The sequence below is a fragment of the Neolamprologus brichardi genome, chromosome 4 (genome assembly GCF_056152115.1).
Source record: "Neolamprologus brichardi isolate AB-2024 chromosome 4, ASM5615211v1, whole genome shotgun sequence".
Lineage (NCBI taxonomy): Eukaryota > Metazoa > Chordata > Actinopteri > Cichliformes > Cichlidae > Neolamprologus > Neolamprologus brichardi.
The window spans coordinates 25,579,336-25,600,789 of NC_142107.1; the positions used below are offsets into that span (position 1 = coordinate 25,579,336).

The 21,454-nt window shown below is 46.8% G+C and overlaps 1 protein-coding gene across 1 annotated transcript in view; it reads right to left on the reverse strand.

Moving 5' to 3' along the window:
- Positions 1-21,454, reverse strand: part of stx1b (syntaxin 1B) — a 46,840-nt gene that overhangs the window by 15,725 nt on the left and 9,661 nt on the right. The window contains exons 2-3 of the mRNA XM_006805263.3: positions 6,071-6,145; positions 5,133-5,232 (exon numbers count right to left, since the gene is read on the reverse strand). Of these exons, the coding sequence (XP_006805326.1) occupies positions 5,133-5,232; positions 6,071-6,145 (175 nt within the window). The remainder of the gene's footprint in view (positions 1-5,132; positions 5,233-6,070; positions 6,146-21,454) is intronic.

Genomic DNA, 21,454 nt, shown 5'->3' on the forward strand with positions numbered 1-21,454 from the left:
CAATTTGATCTCTTCAGGAAGCTTCAGGAACGCCAAGACAAACATCTGTATTTCCCTTCATGGTTAATTTATATTTCATATTTGATCATTTTTATTCTCTAGGATCGATCGGGTGTTTCACCATCACGAGACCTCTTCAAACTCCACCTGACCTCCACCTCTTCCCTTCAAACTCCCAGCGATGAGTTGAGTTGAATTCAGAGGCTCTGATTGGCTGTTAGCTGTTTTTGCTGAGCAGCTTTTGTCCTCTTGGTTTTGTGTAGAAGCTGAGCTGTCGTGTTTGCCTCCCCCTTCACTGCTGGTGTGTCGAGGCTTCCACTAAGCGTCCAATCAGGTCGATGCACGCACAGTCGTGTAAGCGCCGAGGCTAGAGGAAGCAGACGAGCAGGAGGGCGTGCAGCAACATCACATCCTGTCAGCCATGATGAAGGACAGCGGAGGCAGCAGGCGCCAACTGCAGCTGCGCGCTGAGATTTACAAGCGCTGCAGCGCCGCTTGGCCTTTCTCGCCACTGACTCGCCCGCTTCACTCCTGCAGCTCTCATTAGCATGTCGTGCTACAGCTGGGGAGCGGTCTGAATCCTGTGGGACTCGAACGTGAAGCTGAAGGATTTCTGCGGTTTCCACCGTCAGCACATCCATCCTGCAGAGGCTGCACACAGTTTAGCCCACTGATGACCTTCTTCCATTCATTTCTGACGAGTCAGCGACTTTATTTAATCTGCTAGTAAAGAAAAGACGTGCGACGCTGTAGCGGCGGCCTCAGCGCGGTCCACGCGTGACGGTTAAACATGAGCCTGTCTTTGGTTTCCTGAGCTCAGGTGTAACGCAGGACTTTATTGGTTAACAGTCGGAGGGTTTGATTGGTGGGTTGGCTTAAAGGACCAATCAGCATTAATGAGGCGGAGCTGATGTCGACACACCGCGTCGTTGTGCGATTGATGTTATTGATCAGCAGCTGAAACATGTTCAGCATCTGCAGACTCACATCAAACAGCATGAAGACGATTTATAATCAATAAAAGAGACGCTGGATCATTTTCTGCCCCTTTGTGGGCGTCGGCCATGTTATAGACTTACAGGAAGTTGGTCTCCAACGTGACCTGAAGCTTCATCGATTTCTTTTTATATCAAAAATCTTTCTTTACACTTTCAGGTACTTTTATTCTGAAAATCAGGACAAATTCCTACAGAGATCACAACGCGTCGGTCCGACATGAAGACACGAGTGATGCTTCAACGTGTTACCATAACAACAGGAAGTTGTTGTACCTCCAGTACGCCTGAACACAGGTGCCTCCATTTTGACTCCACAGGCTGTACATAAAAGATGGAAGTGCCCACAGTACTCTTGGACTATGGAGGCGTGACGACGGAGGGATCCGTGCGGCAGCGACCCGTCAGCCACACAGAAAATCCTACTTCCTGCTCCTTCCTGACGCTGATGAGACCATCACGCCCAGAACAAACGTCACGTTTTATTCAGGACCTGAAACCAGCGACTGAGACCACGAGCTAGTCAAGGTCGCCGGTTTGTTCCTCTTCCTGTCAGGCGATGACGACGAGCGTTAGACGGATATCGGTCTGCGACGAACGAGGCGGGGCGTTTATGAATGGGCTGTGGTGTGGGGAGCTACATCTGTGCTCCTCTGCTCTCACTACAATTCCCATCATGCATTATTCAGGCAGAAGCACAGGGATGCATTTTGCATGACGGCCTGTCGGCAGCTGAGCGCGAGCTGACCCAGAACTGAGGGGGAGAAGAAGACAGAAAGCGACATGTTTTCACCAGAAGGGAGAAGAAGAGTCGGAGGTCAGACGAACACGAAGTGACGCTTAAAGACATCAGAGATCCCGTCTGAGCTCCAGAACCTCCGCCGCTGTTTTTACTGCAGACGTCACCGAACATCCTTTAACATTCGATCCGGTTTAAAGCAGCCGCAGAAGATTTTCAACTCTCTGCTTTCATGTAACCTAAAATACTTGGAGACCGTGTGGCTGCGCTCGTGTTTTAACTCTTAATGTTCCTCGCTGTCCCGGTCTGACTGTAAACATGTAGAGCATCACTAACATTCAGGATCCCTGTGATGTCACACGGTCTATCGTTTGATTGCTCTGGTTTTAGTTTTGAGGCGTTTGGGATCCTGAATGTGGTGATGCTGTGATTGAGTCTTGGATCTTTTTACTAATGAGAACCTTCAGCTTCGCGATTGGTGTCTTTTTGCAGTCTTCCTGTGACTGGTTCGTTTTTTGGTTACTTCCTGGTTCTTCCTGGCTTCCTTCCTCTCTGTTGCTCTGTCTCTTTTTTGCATTGTCAGTTCATTCATGTTCAGCCTGACCTTGTTTCCTGTTTTATTTTGGTAGTACATAAAGGTTTTCTGTTGTGTATCCTTTTCTACCCGTCAGCCCTCAGAGTGTATAAATAGTCCTTTTGTTCCCATTGAGTGGCTGTTGTTCACGCTCCTCTTTGTTTTCCTCAGACTCAGTTTCATTTGTAGTTATTTCAGCTGTTTGCATAACGAGCTCCTTCCTTCTCACAGAGCGTGGACCCAGCAGATATCAGGGGTCAGTAGTGATGATGCAGCGTCCGTGTGCTGGGAAGAATTCTTCAGTTAACACAAACCAGGTTTAAACTTTGTTTTTTTCAGAGATTTTTCTCAGATTTGTGGATTATAAAAGTAATATTTGAATTTCTGCCCCTCCCTGTCTCACAAACTCATGCATCTGAGAGTAGCTCTGCAGCGAGGGCGCGTTTGGTCGGGGTCACCCTGTAGACGCAGCGTTTCTTCGTTAGCGCATATCGGCGTGTAACAGCACGGACTCTCAGGTAGAGCTGCGCCCACCCGTTCCCCTTTCTGCACAGCTCACGCCGACCGAAGGGTTTCACATGTCACTGCACACTCACAGCGTTTTCTACACACACTTACGGCGAGGCAGCCGAGGCTCGTCATCTCCTCCGAGGTTAACGTCACTTCATGCAGTTTAAACAGACTTCACAGCATGAGGGCGGGGATCAGAGGGAGCGACGGCGACGAAGAAGACGAAGACAGCGAGAGAGAGGGAGGAGAGGGCGGAGGAAAGGAAAAAGGAAAGGATGGAAAAACAGGAAAAGAACTTAAATCATGCAGCAACAAAAGAGAAAAACAGCGTGCAGACAGTCGGACAGCATGCAGAGCAAACAGAAAACGTGCAAACATGAAGACGCAGCTCAAAACGACTCAAAATCCCAGCATCCATCTGTTCTTCAAACACACGCAACACAGAAGCTTATAAATCGTCTCCTCAGAAACTGTCTCGCTCACACGGCTAAACAGGAGCGGGCTGCGTGCGGGCGCCACGAGGTCACAGCAGGTGGGTCCAGCTGTTCACAGTCAGCTGTTCACAGTCAGCTGTTCACGGTCAGCTATTCACAGTCAGCTGTTCACAGTCAGCTGTTCACCTGTTCACAGTCAGCTGTTCACCTGTTCACAGTCAGCTGTTCACAGTCAGCTGTTCACGCTGTTCACAGTCAGCTGTTTACAGTCAGCTGTTCAGCTGTTCACAGTCAGCTGTTCACAGTCAGCTGTTCAGCTGTTCACAGTCAGCTGTTCACAGTCAGCTGTTCACGCTGTTCACAGTCAGCTGTTCACAGTCAGCTGTTCACAGTCAGCTGTTCACAGTCAGCTGTTCAGTCAGCTGTTCACAGTCATCTGTTCACAGTCAGCTGTTCAGCTGTTTACAGTCAGCTGTTCACAATCAGCTGTTCACGCTGTTCACAGTCAGCTGTTCAGCTGTTTACAGTCAGCTGTTCAGCTGTTCACAGTCAGCTGTTCACAGTCAGCTGTTCAGCTGTTCACAGTCAGCTGTTCACAATCAGCTGTTCACGCTGTTCATAGTCAGCTGTTCAGCTGTTTACAGTCAGCTGTTCACAGTCAGCTGTTCAGCTGTTCGCAGTCAGCTGTTTACAGTCAGCTGTTCACAGTCAGCTGTTCAGCTGTTCGCAGTCAGCTGTTCACAGTCAGCTGTTCGACACTAAAACGAGCTGCAGCACAAAGTCGCCGTTCAGCGCCTGTTTACGTTTCCTGCTGCTAGAACTTCCTCAGAGGCTCATTTTGCTCATGCACGCCGTTAACCAGCATCAAACTCCACATTACATAAACCCAGGCAGTTTGCTACATCCTGATTGGCTCGTGCATGGAGACAGAAATGTCTCTGGACCTCTTCGACACTGAAGGAAACCTGACAGCAGGCGGCTTCTGTCAGGAGGATTTCAGGGGTAAAAGCCGTGGACGGCGTCTCGCCAACGAAAAGCTAAAAAGGGTCGAAGCCCGACATGGAGCAGAACCCCTGAGGCAGAGACTCTGACGGCGCAGACGTGGCTGTCAGTGTCAGCGCTGACATTGACTCATTGTTGCTGAGTCACAGCACGCCGTGTCGAGATTGGGACTCGCCAAGCCTCGTGCTCTCAGACCGGAGACGCTCTTATCATCCCCCCACAGTGTCAGGACGAGCGCCGGAGCAACGGATGGGCGCGCTCAGTGGCGGTTTGCCAGCAGCGAGCTGCAGCATTCGTCAGCGAGCAGTTAACAGGATTAAAGGTCACTCTGAGGTCGGGGGTCGCGTTACTGAAGGGTTCTGACACGTGGACAGCGTTTCAGGTCTGAGAGCGCCCGCCGATCGACCAGCACAACGTCACACAGCTGCTGTGGCGGAGGGATACGCTGTGACGCTGCTCTTCATACCTCCTTATATTTAACCAGTTCACGGCTCAGTCGCCTTCGTTTGTTTTATGATTTTTGAAGCTAATTTCTGACTTTTTTTAGCGACTTTACATAAATGAAAGTCGCCACAGCTTGGTGTTAAACTCTCGTTTGTAGCGACCATGGTAACATCACCGAATCGTTTCTGTCCGAGCTCCTTAGATAACAGACTCCTACAGAACCGCAGATATCGCCACCTGCTGGTCACTACATTAGTTGTACTCTGCGGCGATGGAGTCGGCACGTTATCGTTGTGTAGCGTCTGCTCTGCTGCCCCCATGTGTCCTGTCGGTGACACTGCAGCTTTCTGACGCTCTGGTTTTCAGAAAGAAGCTGAAACTGAGACGTTTGCGAGACGTCGCGGCGGCTCCGTGAGGCTGCCTCAGGGTCTTACTTTCGTCAGGATTGGGTGCGGCCAGGATGGCGCTGTGCTGCTTCTTGACCTGCTCCACGTCCTCCGACAGCTTTTCTATACAGCCTCGGATCTCCTCCACCTGAACCAAAAACACACAAGAACAAAATCAGTCTTCAGACACGACAGGATCATTTATTTCCCATCATGAGCTGGTTTTAGGGACTCAGTCAGTGACAACATTAAACCTGATCACTTGTTTAAGCCAGGCTTTAGTTTTTTTTACAGCTTCTGTCGCCTGTTTCTGATGTTTTATGAGTTTTAGCTCACTTGATGTTTTCATGTTGATGTTTATGTTCTTCTACTCTGGGACGTCCTAATGTCCATTAACCCTTTAAGGGTGCACGCTCTGATTCGTGCAACCATTTTTAAATCCTGGTAGAATTGCAACCACATAAGCTAGCGCAATAATTGAGTTTGCATATGAAACTGGAGGAGTTGTTCTTACATAATGCACTCAGCTTGTCCCAGGTCGCGGTTCCAGCCGCACAGGTCCAACGGTTTACTTTGTGCTTGTGTACTTTCACTGTTGGAAACAGTTTATTATGATGCGGTTTTTGTAAATTGTGAACAATAATATTTATATTTGTTTTTCCTGCAGTTTGTAAAAATTCTTGAATCTCAAAAATGAAACTATGAAGACTCTCAGAATAAATTTCCTGTGGTTGAAACGATTTTGTGCAACTTTGCATCCTGAGGGATGAAACTCGAAATATGTGTAAAAAAACAGAAACGACTTTTTATTTTCTTGTTGTTTGATTTATTTCGTTATTATGAACTTAATCGGTCGCGTCTGCCTCAGACCTTTGTGTCTTTGTTTCGGTGCAAACAGCGACCTCTGAGTAATCGTTTGTCTCAGACTGAACAGTCCCAGTGTTCCCAGCTTTATGACCCTCACAGTGTCCAGTTCATGATCTCACCTGTTCGAAGAACTCGTCCATGAAGTGGTCCCTGTCCACCTGCACCACCTCCTCATCGTCGTCGCTGTCCTTTGCCTGCAGACAGGAAACATGATGTCATCAGTGTGGTGATGATGCTTCAGTGATGAAAACTGACGCTGAGGCCCACAGACGGACGCATAGAGGGAAACCGCTCCATAAAAGCAAACAGGAAGTTTCCAAGCAACCGCCGCAGGGCATCACCACACCAACGACCGAGAAAGTCATTTTCAGTTTATTTAAATACATTATTGTTAAATAAAATTGAAATAATATTTAAAGAAATAATGAAATAAAAGTGTAAAGACATCAAATAAAAAATATTAAAATAAATTGAATATGACAAATTATTGCTTCAAATAAATAAATTTAAAATTAAATAATAAATCAGCATTTTAATGAAGAAAGAGAAGAAACAACATTTAAAATAAAGTAAATACACAAACATGTTAAAACTAAATTAAATAAAATATTAAGAAAATTAAAGACAAACTAACACAGGTGAATAAAAAGACAAATTAATGATATTATTGAAATATGTTTTCAGACAGAGTCCAGGATGAAGATGAAGATGATGGAGCTGTTTCACGGACGAACGCAGGAACGTTTTATTAAACTCAGATGTTCTCCTGAGGAGAGATGGACAGGTGCTGCAGGCTGCAACAGGTGTTCAGTGCAGGTAAACAGTGTCCAGTTACACTGAATGGATTCTGTTATTGTCAATACAGACGTGTGTGTGTCTGTGTGTGTGTGTGTGTGTGTGCGCGCTGACCGCAGACGACAAAAAGCACAATCCCTGATGTTCAGTAAACTCTGCAGACACACAGGCAGGTGGACAGGCTGAAGGCGGATCAGGTTACTGCATCTGTGAGGCCCATTCTTCACAATCTGAAGCTCCGCCTCCATAAAACCATAAAAGCTAAAGGAAGACAAAAGAAGTGAACTTTGTTTCTGTGCCAAATCTAAACCAGCGTCCAGCACGTTGTTAAAGCTCCGTTAAACCCATCGAAACCTGCAGTTCCTCTGACGTCCAGCAGAGGCAGCAGCGAGTGTGTCCCCATAGACTCTCATGTTAAAATAAACATGTTTACAGCCTCACACACACTCTCCTGATCTCTGACGATAAACTGACCTTTCATAACAACTGTAAGGCTGAAAGTTTGCAACATCAGGGGCGTGGCCTCTTTGACTGTCAGGTGAATGCTAGTGACACACACACATCCATCTTTTATCTACAGTCTGTGTAGACAAAATGTTACAAACTTTAAAAAAGTTGATGTTTTTTTAAAGACTCGTCTTCCTCTGATTATGAATCTCCACCATCAGCACGAGCATAAACGTGATCACAGACGTCAGCGTCTGCAGCTCCCCCTGCAGGTCTGTGGTAGGACTGCAGAGATGGTGTCCCTCTGTCCTCCCCCTGCGTCACTCTGCCTCTGCAGAGGAGACTCCCAAATAAACAGTGTTTGGATTAATCAGCCCACAAACTCATTGATTACTAATGATCATGTTGTTCCAGTTTTAACTGCTGGGAAGAAGAAGAAGGAGTCACTAACATCTATTTTTATGTTTTACAAACCAAACATTAAAGCCACTCGTCACACGTTTCTGCCGGCACATGCCTGCCTTGAAGCGTCACGTCAGCCTTTGCTTTTATCAGCAGTGATTTATTTGTTTCTGCTGTAAACATGTCCTCTGAGTCCCACTCAGGTGTCTCCACCTGGCTCCGCTGCCCGCCCATAGAGGCCATGGCAGCTTCCTCAGTCCATCCTGCCAACAGCTCGCTGTGGGCGATGCTAATGATGTCAGCTAGCTGCAGGCCTGATGCTCATCTCAGCCTGAGCCAAACACCCGATGCCACGGCATCAACACACAGGAAACACACGCCGACACACCAGAGTGAGACAGGCAGACATCAGCATCGCTCTGTCCACGGACCTGAACCCCCCCAGAGTCAGGACAGACTATAGACTGTAAATAAAAGACAGACATATCCACGATGTCACCCACTGGTTTACAAAGGCTCATCTGGAAGCTTCAAGCCTGAAAAAGCCAGCATTAAACCACATGATCGTAGATCACTAACTTAATGATAACTTAACGAGACAGCAGCTGCAGTGATGTAACACCTGACCAGGTAAAGGTGCTGAAGCTGTTTCAGACATCACTGTCACGTCCCAGTGAAGCGCTGCTGAGTGCACAGCTCATGTTTCATTCACTATTATTTCTTTAGCATCTCATACTGTCAGACCCTGAGGTAATGCAGAGAAACCTAAACAATCATATGACCCCCTATGAGCAACAGTAGGAAGGAAAAACTCCCTTTTAACAGGAACCTGTGGCAGAAACAGGCTCAGGGAGGGGCGGGGCCATCTGCTGCGACCGGTTCAGGCTGAGGGGGAAGAGACAGGACAAGGATTCGCTGACATGCTGACCAATCACAGTGCACTATGTTCTTCTTCCGTTAAAAACTGAGCTCTAAGAACCTCGGTAGTCCCGCCTCCTGCAGAGCGGACAAAGAGGACGGACTTCCAACAGTTACTCTGGTGATGGCCAGAGGGGCCGATGGTGCGATATGGCAGCCTCGCTTCTGTCAGTCTGCCCCAGGGCAGCTGTGGCTGCAACCGTAGCTGCCTCCACCAGTGAGTGAATGAATAGTGGCATTGTAAACCGCTTTGGGTGCCTTGAAAAGCGCTATATAAATCCAATCCATTATTATTATTATTATTATTACTCGAACTCTGGCTTTGAGTTTAAGGGCCGGTTTAAGAAGATGTAAGTGTGTCTGGAAGCTCTCACTCACTTTTAGATCACGCAGTTAAAATCGCTGCTCATGGATTTCTGCAGCGTGTTAAACATGTTACTTTGTTCATATCTGATTTGGAGATGAGGCTACGAACTCATCGGTCACGTTTGGGTCCTCTGCGGTGTGTAAAGCCTGACGCTGTGCAGGAAAAAGGAAAAGCTTTAGATTGAACGTGAGCGTCTGTTCGCGAGCCGCACGGCGCCAACTCCATCCTGCAGATGGTTCGTTATTCCCGATCCCCCCGGCAAAAAACACACATGTCTGAAACTGGGTCGCTCTACTTCTTCAAGAAAAAAAAACTAGAGGAGGAAAAATAATAAAAATAATAACGTGAGCATCTGCAGGCAGAAACGAGTTCATTCATCGCTTCAGCGCGGAGCCGATCGACCAGCAGACGAGTTTCTCCTGAGCTCCTCTCGCTGCTTCCTGCTGATAACGAGCCGCCGGCCTTCAGGGCGAATGTTGGACACGATGCACCAATTTCATGTTTTTAAAACCCGTAAACGTCGCTGTCATCTCGCCTACGGCTGCAGTAAGGTTGTTAAAATCACTGCTTTCTTCCCCGATTTAAGATCATCGGATCCTTCCAGCAGCGAGTTTCATCAGAGCTGCTCCGGACCGGAACGACGGTTTCAGGCTTTCAGGTCCAGCTCAGGGTTCAGGTCGAGGGTCTGAGCATGTTCAGTACAAACGTACGTGTGAGACGAGGTCCCTGAAGGCACCGCGGGGCGCCTCCCTGTGGAAACTGAGGACGTGACAGCAGAGGACTCGCTGACCTTCAAACACACCCAGGAGATAGATGCCCCCCACCCCCCCCTCTCTCCACACACACACACAGCTAAGATCAAATCTATGTTTCACATTTTAAACGGGCTTTTTAGGTGTAAGGCCAATAATATAAAACAAGTTATTTAAATAAATCTTTTTCCAAATATGACCCCCCCCCCCCCCCCCCCCCACACACACACACACACACAAATTCATACGTTTTATAAACTTTCTGAAATCTATCACAGAAAATGATCCTGTAAGATTAAATATTTAATTCCAGCTTAAAAATATGTTTTATATAAAACTTCAGCTCCACCAGCAGCCAATCAGCATCATCCCTGCCTCCAAAACCAGCCAATCAGAGTCTGTTCCCTCGCTGCTGTTCCTCCACATCACCATCCAGTTTAGAAATGCACACACACAGAATGAGAGGTCAAAGGTCAGGGGCTGATGGAAGTTAATGGACAGAGTTTGATTAATAACAGACCTGCAGGTCTGCGTGTGACCGTCAGAGGACGTGACGCTGATCTGAGACCAGCAGGAAGAGGCAGGAGGTGCAACGCTGTGATGGCGGTATGAATGTTGATGTAGCATCGCTCCTGCTCCAGCACCTCTCAGCCTGACGAGGGCGCTGCCTGTGCTGCAGAGGTTGTTCCAGGAAATAGCCACAGCCGCACCTACACCGTCCCTCGGGTGGGCGTGTTCTTACATGTGTTCAATCTGACATCACACAGACGCTAAAAACAACCAAACAACTAAAGCACCCACCCGTTTCTCACATGAGCCAATTAGCAGTTCCTGGTTTTCACTCATGGATGGGCACGGCGTTTGGTCACTGCTCAGGTGGGAGGAGCTAAACACGCTGTTTTTTTTCTTTTAGATTGTGTAAATAAAGTTTTTGTTTCTGTTTCATTTTTCATCAGATTCGACATCATGTCCGTCTTTTATGTACAGTCTGTGCTCGCCCTCAGCAGGATATGTGAGGAAGATTCAGGGTGTTTCCACAGTTTAGCATGTGACGACCTGCAGGGCCCGACGAGAGCGGCGCGAGGAGCTACGGTGGGTCTTCGATGCCTTGAAACTGGAGCGTGAGTCGGGATAATCCCAGTGAGGGATCAGCGGTAAAATCTGGGTGAAGGAAGCTTTTAATCAGATGAAATCCAGCGCTCGGTTTCTCTGCAGGGTCTCAGCTTTGAGTGTAACGAGGAGGCCGGCCCTGACTAATATCTGAACACTGTTACATAACAGCAGAGGCTGAGACACACTCGGCTGTTTTCTCCTTATCCAACCATCTGAGGAGGAGGAGGAGGAGGAAGAGGCATCAGAGCACAGAGAGAGAAAAGAAAATCAGCGAAGAGGCCGAAGAGCCTAAAAATAAAAAACTGCACAAAATGCCGACCTTCACGTTTCGGTGTCGGCTCGGCTGCGGCTGTTCTTTGGGTTTCCATGAGTTTCATACAGGATTCTGGTTATTAGTTATTCATTACATAACATCGCGTTATGTCATAAACCTTCAATAAAAACTAAAATGGACAAATGTGAAATACACACAATCAAATATTTAAATGAAACAGGCAGGCGACGTTTACGCAGCGTCGTTTATTTTTGAGTACGAACAGAAACAAGGTGGAATGAAGATGATGAAGAGGAGTCAGACACATGTGGCTGAGGCGTTCGCAGTCTGTCGTATGTAAACACAGAAACACGTTTCTGTGGTTTCAGAGGACAGTCAGCTGTTCCACATCATTAGCTGTGTCCCAAAACGCAGGCGGCATCCTTCAGAGGACCCGGCCCACGTAGACCGCGATGAAGCCGGGAGTTCGCTGTTTTTGCCGGCTTGAGTGACCATTGAACCCCCCGGTCAGCTATCGAGCTGGTGGGTAGCAGATGTCTCCGAAAACGTCGCAGCACTTTTGCAAATATGCGATATCTTGATAAACGAGCAGATATTTGATGTTTACACAGCTACTTTCTCACCTGAAAATATGTTAAACGTTTATTTTGTGACCCAGAAAGATTAATAAGAGTAATATTAAAACTAAGCAGCTGCCGCCATTGTTGGAAACTGGAATTGGCTCGGCCACGCTATGAATTCTGGGATATGGTGAACCACGAAGGACACACCCGACCCACCCTCAAATTCGGGGAAAAGGAGGACGCATTTGTCAGCGGCATTCGGAGGAGTCGACGAATTGGGACAGACTTGGGCGCGTCGCTGTGATGTAATCTACAAATGCAGCCTACTTTTTGGGACACAGCTATTGTCTGCAGCCTTAGATACGGTGACCTTTGACCTTAGCCACCTGGCACGTCCGGGATTATCGCAGCTCGCCGCGATGCCAAAACGATCCGATGTGAATCAAAAATTTTAAAAAAATCAAAATCAAAATTTATTTCTATAGCAAATAAAAATACAACAAAGTTGACCAAAGTGCTTCAGAGTCGGTCAGAGCAAAAGCACAAGAATGAAAAGAAAGAGTTACAATCTGACAACTGTTTGAAACAAAAAGTAGCCACGAAGTAACAAGTTTGAATCAAAAGCCAGACTAAAGTTTTAAGACGCAATTTAAAAGACTGGATGGACTCAGAGGAGCGAATATAAGGAGCGAGGTTATTCCAGAGTCTGGGAGCTACGACAGCAAAGGCCCGATCACCTCTGGACTTCAGACGACGCCTCGGTCGCGTCAGGAGCATTTGATTGGACGATCTAAGTGCCTTATTAGGGATATACAAATGAAGGAGTTTGCATAGATAGCTGGCAGCCAAATTATTACGTTTTTAAGGTAAACAAAAGAATTTTGAAATTGATACGATAATCAACAGGGAGCAGAGATGTAGGTTGGCTAAAGCTGGTGTGATGTGTAATTTCTAGTATCAGTTCAGAGACGCGCAGCTGCGTTTTGAACTAACTGGAGCCGGTGAGTAGAGGGATTTACAGTCCTTTACGGTCCTTCAAAGGGAGGTATGGCTTTGTTTTAGACGTCTGATGCAGCTGGAGAAACTGTTTTTACCAGAGCTGACAATGCAGGACAGGAAACCAGTCAAAACTTCATAGATAGATCAGCTGACATATAACAGGCAGGTATTGGTTATTTGGTTAAGTCACGCCCAAGTAAATACTGGACTAGACCATAAATGATGAGGAGGGGGGGAGGTGACATAACCCCCACCTGTCTGAAAATAACACATGCATGAAATGCATAAGAAGGATGCTACAAATATACACAAAGGGGGTCAAAGGGCAGTGTTTAATAATAAAAGCACGTTTGAATTAAAGAACAAGATTACATCATCACTTGGGCGTGACTTAACCAAACAACCAATACCTGCCTGTTATATGTCAGCTGATCTATGAAGTTCTGACTGGTTCATTTGAATTTTTTTCTGTTTCCTGTCTTGTATTTAAGCAATTTTCTCCAATGTTTAAAACTGGGCCCCTTTACTATGACCCTGATGAAGGATCACAGTAAAGGGGCCCAGTTAGTTGTTCCAGCGGGGTGTGACTATCAAAACTGTAACTTCTGTCTGATCCTCGCTCAGTGTGAGAGACGTGATGAGTTTTGACCTCATTTAGACAAATTGGGGTTGCAGGGAAGTAGAGACATCTGATGTCAAAGGGAAATAAATTTGTATGTCGTCCCATACAAATCCCATCACAGTCACATGGCCCGAGTCCAGAAGAAGATCATTAAAAAGCCTAAGTAACGCTGTCTCGGTGCGATGGCGAGGTTTAAAGCCAGACTGACTTTCATTGATACCGTTAGTATGAAGGAAGGACTGAAGGTGTTTTAGAAACACTTTTTTGGATATCAGAGGGCGTTTGGAGATCGGTCTGTAGTTAGAGCACTAGGGTCAAGATCCTTTTTCTTTATAACGGGTTGCACAACAGTGTGCTTAAATACTGACGGTGCACAACCTGATGACATTCAGTAAAAGTTGGATACAGGGACCGATAGAGGGCAAAGCTTCCTTAAGAAAACGAGAGGGAAGGATATCACGGGGGATTAGAGATTTTGAGATGATTGATTACAGCTGTTAAATGAGAATCAGACGGTGGCTTGAACTGTTGAAAGACAGTCGAGCATCCAGGGGCTGGAACAGGGTCAGAAACGAACAACGACTCAGATGAGAGAGACGCCCTCAGAGCTGAAATCAGTGAAATCGTTTGAAAAATGATCACAAAGTACAGGAGAGGCGTCCCTACAAGGGAAGGGTTTATCGAGGAATTACACATACTAAAAAGGGCTCGAGGAAAACATGTTTAAAATGACACATATGGATAAATAATCCATCTTGAAAGCTCGACTAGCTGGCTTTACATGACTGCAGAGATGTGGACCTGATTGGTCGGTCAGGCATTGATCATGAAATCGGTTTTGAATCCATTAATCGATCAGCTTTTTCACTTCACTTCTTTTCTACTCTGAGCTCCAACATGCCTCCTTCACACATTCATACAAGCACTCCAAAGCATCCAGGTGGGGATCGAACCAGCAGCCCTCCGGCCAGTAGGTGACCTGCCCCAGGCTCCTCCCCCTTTTTAGTGGAAACACGAGCTCTTCTCCCCCTTTGGCCTCAGACGTTCATCTGAACTCGGGATCACGAAGAGTCCATGTCACCCTCGTCCGCCCCTCCCTGAGCCTGGTGCTGCCGGAGGTTTCTTCCTGTTAAAAGGGAGTTTTTCCTTCCCACTGTCACCAAAGTGCTGCTCATAGGGGGTCATATGATTGTTGGGTTTTCTCTGTATGTGTTATTGTGGGTCTGCTGTACAATATGAAGCACACTGAGGCGACTGCTGTTGTGATTTGATAAAACTGAATATTGTGTAAAAATAATCTCAGTCGAACATGAAATAATTTCATAAACAAACGTTTGAGTTTCCCGCCTCCAAACGAGTCGGATACATGAAAGTTCAGATCTGATGATGTCACAGTTTGAATAAGTCCCAGCAGCAGCGTCAGCGAGCGACTCCTCGCTCATCTTCATTATACTGTACAGACGTGCACACACAGACCAACACGCACACGTGTGTGTTTACGGACAAGTGAATGCGATTAACGCGAGCGAGCGAACACGAAGCCCGCGGCTCCGCAGGAAGACGAGAGAGCGAGGAGATGAAGAGGAGGCGCAGAGAGGTGGTGGATAACGTGGGGGAGGGGAGGAAGAGGAGGGTGATGGTGAAGAGAGCGGAGACCGCGGGGTGGGGGAGGGGAACGGGGACAGGAGCTCTGCGGCTGTAACGCATCCAATATCTGTCTGATTCTGATCACATGACCTCACGTCAGCGCCTCCACCTGTCAGGTCGAGGAAATGAGCCAACGACGTCTCGTAACAACAATCAGTCTCCTTAATGAGGAACATTTTCATTATGTCAGGATCCATTTGTTGGTTTTAGTAACGAGTTGTTATTAATAAACATAACGAGACTGTTCGTCTGTGCCTGTTTTATTCTTTATTTATCCCAAATATCCCAAATCTGGGATAAATCAGCTTTTAAACTCTTTTCTTTTTATTTTAATTTCTTATCTGCTTTCCTTCCTTCCATTCCTCCTTTCCTTTCCTTTCCCCCTCCCCCTCCTCTTCCTCATGTCATGCAGGCTTAAATCAGGACGCTGACCTCAGGTGTCAGAGTGATGCCAGCAGAGTGTGCGTTTGTGTGTTTGCACGCATGAATACACACTCTATGTGTGTGTGCATGTTAGCAGTAAACCATGCCAGCAGCGAGCCGCGTTACCCACAATCCCATGGGATCTCTGGCGCTACCCAGAGTCCATCTGTGCTCCGTGTGACCGCTCATGTTCCCCCACAAACCCGATTTTTAAAACCTGAAAAGCTCCTTTAATCGTTCACTTTCAGAGCTCAGGCGCTGATTCAGCAGCAGACACTCAGAATTCAGAGCTTCTCATCAGCACTCAAACGCAGCGCTGCACACAGGGCTGCAAATGTTGTTGCAAATAAAAAAGCTGCTTAAACATTTGGATATTTTGACTGTTTCATTCAGATGAATTTATGTGATTCTTCAGTTTATCTGTTCAAAGTGTTTAAAGTGAACTTTACGATGACACGCTTTGCTGTAATAATAATTCACCGCTGATTGAACGGAAGGCTGTGGATCGACACTGGCTCAGAGAACAGACGGCGGTCCAGATCCTCCGTCATCCAGTTTGGACAATAAAGTTTCTCCCTCAGGTTGGCGTTCATGCGTCTCCTCCAAACATCTGTTTGTGTCCAAGTATTTTAAAAAATCGATTTCTATGATTTTTCTCATGTTAGTCTGAACCGTAACTGTATATAAAAGATGGACATAACCACCATGACAGTCTATCGTGAACTCATTGTAAGACCAGTTAGTCTGCCTGTGGGTCCCTCCCATTGGTTCTTGCACTCGCGCTACGATCAGCTGATCTCGGTTGGTGTGTCAGGAGGAAAATGGCGGCACAGTCTGGAGATGGACATTACTTTGACTTTTATTGCACAAAAGGATGATGCAACGGTAAAGAGGAAACTGCCTGCAGGACTGAAACAGATGCTAACACTGCTAACTCTTTGCACAGACAGCACGCTAACGCTAAGCTAGCCAAACACCCAGCCCAGCAGCCAGAGCCTGAAAGTCAGCTAACATGCTGATAACTGCATGAATGCAAGATCTTTGATTTGCGATGCTGCGACTCTCAAAGCGAAGCCAATGAGAATCGATAAGACTATCGGGAAACTGCGTTCTCATTGTGGTTCGCAGCGCTCCTTCCTGCACAGCTGCAGCAGCGCTGCTGTTTCCTGTTCCAGCCGTTCGGTGCTCTGCTTCGATTGGTCCGAGCTTTGGGTCGGACAGCCTCTCGAACACTTTGCAGAGAGGAGCTCAGGTCGCCGTCCGTCCTCCGTGCTGACAGCTGGTCTGTGGTTTTCTGCGTGATGGACAAACATGTCCACTTTGGTCGCCGCCATGTTTGTTTAGACAGAGGAGGCTTTCTCCTGCAGCCCTTTCAAACAAACCTGTTCAGACTGTGCTGTCATGAACTTTAACCTTTAACCTGCTCACTGAGGTCCTAAGGCGGGCTGCAGGCGTCACAGAGTGCTGTTTCTCTTTCGTGTTTCAGGTATGACCCGTCCTTTAAACCTTTGAACCAATCACAGAGCTGCTGATCGTCGTTTCCAGCATCAGTGTGTTTCCCCTCGTCAGGGTTTGTTTGAACGCAGCTAAGCTGATTCTCTCTCTGATTCAACAGGATCAGCTGATTCTGCTGCCTGACGTTTGACCTTTGAAGCGACATAGAAGCATGAGGTCACGCAGACTTCAGGGTTTAAAAAGGAAAACAGCTCAAAGTGTGGCTGCGCGACTGCAGGAGAACCAGGGAGGCAGATTTACTCCCAACAGCTGATCCGACCATCGGCTCCTCTGATGACAGCGACCTGACCAGGTGTTCACCTCCGAGAAGAGTCGGACGACAAGCTGAGTGACATCAAACCGTCCTGACACACACACACACACACACACACTCTGCATCCGTCTTCTTTCTTTATTTCTTTGAATCTATAAATAAATAGTCAGCCTTGTTCTCTGCTGAGGAGACGCCAGAGGGACGAGCGGGCGAATAAAGAGATGGAGGACAAAAGAAAGGACGGCGAGGGTGGACGGGGCTTTTAGAGGTCTGATAATGGACACGTGGGGGTGGGGGCGGGGTTTGAGGTAAGAAAGAGGAAGGATGGAGGTTGAAATCTGAGATTTCACTCATTTATTCACAGATTAAAGATCATTTTATCCTTTTTTAAACTTTTTGGTTTCTAATTTCTAATTTTTCACTGATCCATCATCATCATCATCAAACAGGAGGTGTTCCTGCTTCTGTCCACTTTTATACAAACATGTTTTTGTCCTGCTGTAATTAGTTTTTTTGCATTGTTAATTTATCTCCAAAAGTTGAATCTGTTGATCTGGACGAAACGTTTTCAGTGAGAAACATTTCATCTCTCATCAGGTGACTCCTTCAGTCTCAGCTGACTGCAGGTTTGCAATAAACATCTGCACAGTGAAACCAGCCCACTGAAGGAACAACGGGCTGGGAGGTCACCTTCATCATAAACATGCAAATTCTAATGACCATTGATCAACAACCGCTGAACAGTCAGCGGTTGTTGATCAATCAATCAGCGTGGATATCAGCTGTGCTTAGAAGTTATGAGGAAAAAACGAGCACCAAACTTCAACCCACTGCTCTTTTATTTTGAAAATATGCATGAAAGTAAAATTCTGCATGACTTCATTAAATAAACTAAAACTACTGCAGAGAAAAAACATTCAGGCAGCTGCTTTTCACGTTAATCTAGATAAAGGTCTCAGCGACGCTCACATGTCGTTCGCTGCACATAAAAAGCTGAATTTATAAAGTCTGAAACCAGGAATTATCCTGTACCACGTCTTGAGCCCTCCTGATGGGTTTCTCTTAAACGCATCCAGCACCTTCTCCTGATCAATACAGCATTGATCAGGTATTGACCCGTGGCAATAAGCATCAGAGTGACACAATCAGGACCTCTCCTCTGAGGACTGATTGACGGACCATGTGTGATCTATTTTTACTGCAAACGTGATTTTAATCTCATTTAATCAAATTTTGCATCAATAAATAACGAAACACTAAAACCTGACAAACACACTGAAGCAGAGCAAAGTGGAGACCAGGACAACAGAAGTATGTCAATAATATATTTAAACACATAATTAGTCACATGTTTATATATAAAGCACTTCCTGTTTCCTGCTGTCCTCTCCTTCTGAAGCCCCGCCTCCACAACAACAATAATAATGAAGTTACACATTAGTGGAAACGACGCAGTAAGTAAGGAGCCGCCAGACGGACCAGACTACAGACCAACATATCCAGGCTTTGTTTGTGACTCATCCAAACCTAACCCCGCCCCCACGAGCGCACCTGCTCCAATCAAAGGTGAGCTCTGAAACTTTAACCTATTGTCCCGCAGCCTGATGAAGGACACGTTTAAATCAGATCAAAGATCAAGTTCCCCCAGCAGAGACGTCATCGCCCTGAAAACATGAACCAATCAGAGACAGAGAAACCCTGAACGTGTTTATAGCATCTGTTACCGTGGTGATTTAGCCAGGTGAAAACAGCCGTTTCACGTTTTTATGAATGGACTCTGCTGCACTTCCTGTCTGATGGCAATTGTGTCATCCACTTAAACCCACACTGATTCTCTCAGGTGTGTAGAAATCTGTGTCAACAGCTGCAGTTTCTGTGTGGGGGCGTGGCCTACTGCCACCTGCTGCAGGTGACACAGTGACTGTGGGTCAAATCCTTAAACGAACCCACTCTGCAGCAGCACAGGTGACCTCGTGCCAGACACACCTGGGTGAAGAGGCAGCTCAGATGATGAAGATAAATGACTCACTTCCTGTCTGGCTGCTCACGCTCACACTGATGCGGGGACGTTTGATTCATTCATCACCGCCTCACCTCGCTAACCGGGCCACCGACTTCCCTCCCATTACCTCGTTAATCCTGCGCTCGTTCCTCTGTGAGGTCCAAATCATCCGAGGCCTTCGTGCTCATCATCATCATCATCATCGTTATAATAACACTGCTCTGGTCCTCTGAGTGAATTAATGAGAGCAAATATCTGGTTCTGTTCGACCCAAACGTCCTTCAGGATCAATTTCCTGCGTTCCCAAAATGTCCTGATTCCACTTCCTGTTCCCCAGAGAGCGCACCATGTCACTGTGTGTGTGTGTGTGTGTGTGTGTGTGTGTGTTCAGGTAACAGTGACCCAAATCTGATTATTCTTTCACGCGTGATGTGATCTCCTGCAGTGAGTGGGAACAGAGAGAGAACAGTGAAGTTATTACCCAGAATCCTCTCTGCTGTGAAGCGTGACCTCACCGTGACCCTCTCTGATCTCACGCAGTGCCCCGCCCTGATTTGTAGCCAATAGAGAAGAACTGTTAGAGAACAGCTCATCTGCAAGAACTGCATTTCCCATAAGCCTCAGCGGCTGCGTCTGTAGCTGAAATCACAAAGTCATTTTAAATGTCGGGTTAAGTTCTTTGGTCTAATTCAGCTCTGGTTTTGTTTGGAATCAGTTTAAACCGAGTTTAGTTTCCAAAAACCCGACAGAGTCCTCAATCGTCGAGTCTTTAACACGAAATGAACAAACGTCAAAGACTTTGGAGACTGTGGGTAACATGATCGCTCAAAAACGAGAACAGGTCTCCCTCCAAAAGCACCAAGTCAGCAATTATGAAGAGTCCACATCACCTAAAATAATCAAACCAAGTTTTTCAATTAAAAAGATGAAAAAACACAAACGAGTAAAAGTCTGAAATCAGTCCATTTAATTCAGAATGAGCTCGTCACATCTGGACATTAAAATAAAGAACAAAGTCGAGGCTCGAGCACTAAAGGAAGCGTAGGTGCGTCCCTTCGTACGGACGTCTTTAGGTCGTGTTCAGGACCTGTGAGGTGTGCTGGGCTGAATACTTCCAGTAAGCAAACACGACCAGTAAACGGCCTCGAGCTGCCGTTTCTTCTCCTCTCTGAACTTTGAGGATGAGGTAATGGTTGCTCACAGCTCGACTTCCTGTCAGGCATTAGCTGCAGGAATCTATTTAAAGGAAAGGCACGCTCCGGCTGAGGGAGGCGAGTTCAGCCATCCGCCGACCTTTTAATGCTCCAATTCAATAACTGCCTGTAATCACTTTGGCTCGGGACTATTTATACTGCGTTTTCCTGCAGACGGTACAGTAACAGCAGTCTCTTCTGCCAAAGTGCCCACGAGCAAAACACCAGACAGTCCCCTGTATGCTCCATCTGCATCTCTGGATGGGAGCCATGAAAACGATTAAAAGTAGCACAAAAGCTGAAGCGATGAGTCAGCAGGTGAAACTGAGCTTTAAACGTTCCTGAGACGCGTAGAAGGAATCTAACAGGCTGATTTACACGAGTAGGCGGAGCCAAACCACAGTGCCATCGCTCTGTTTTACCTTTTCAATACTATGTTCGATTTTCACACATATTCATGAATCTAACTGATTATTGAGCGAACGCTGGACGTTCTGAGGATGAACTTAATATAAACAGAAGAGCTGCAATCGTTCGATTCATCAACCAAATCCCAAACGTTTAAATCAGAAGGATGTTTGATCGTATCAGCCGGGCTGCTGTCACCGAACAATCAATAAAGACAGATGTAGCACGTATTTAACCTTTCAACACCAAACTCAGCGTTTGCTCGGCCAGTTCGCTGCAGCACTGCTGCCACCATCAACCCAAATCCACCGTCTTTAAAAAGTCTGACAAATAAAATATTATCCAGACATGAATGTTTTACTGAAATGTCTTAGACGTTATTAACCCAGAGTAAACGCTCCACCCAGGTCTTCTCTGTCCACAAACAGTCGACACCAACGTTTCTGAGCAAACAGCTGAAGTTCAGCCGTCGTTTAAGGTCAGGACGAAAACGACCGAATGCTTAACGCTGAGCAGGCTGTGACATCAGCGTGACATCACTGCCTCGCCACGCCTCCCATCACAGATGAGCACAGAGCAGGTTTGATTAACTAAACTGCGCCGCGATCTGATTGGCTGAGCGGATTAAAAATGAGATGCTGAGTGAAATAAAAGGAACGAAGTTCAGACGAGGAGCTGATGAAGAGGAGGACGTTTGCCGCTGTCAGGAGGCCGCTCTCCGAGCCGCGGTGGGGGGAGGGGCACATCTATAATGCATGAGGACTCACACACGCAGACGCACAAGGACGCACACACAAAGGAGGCCAGGCA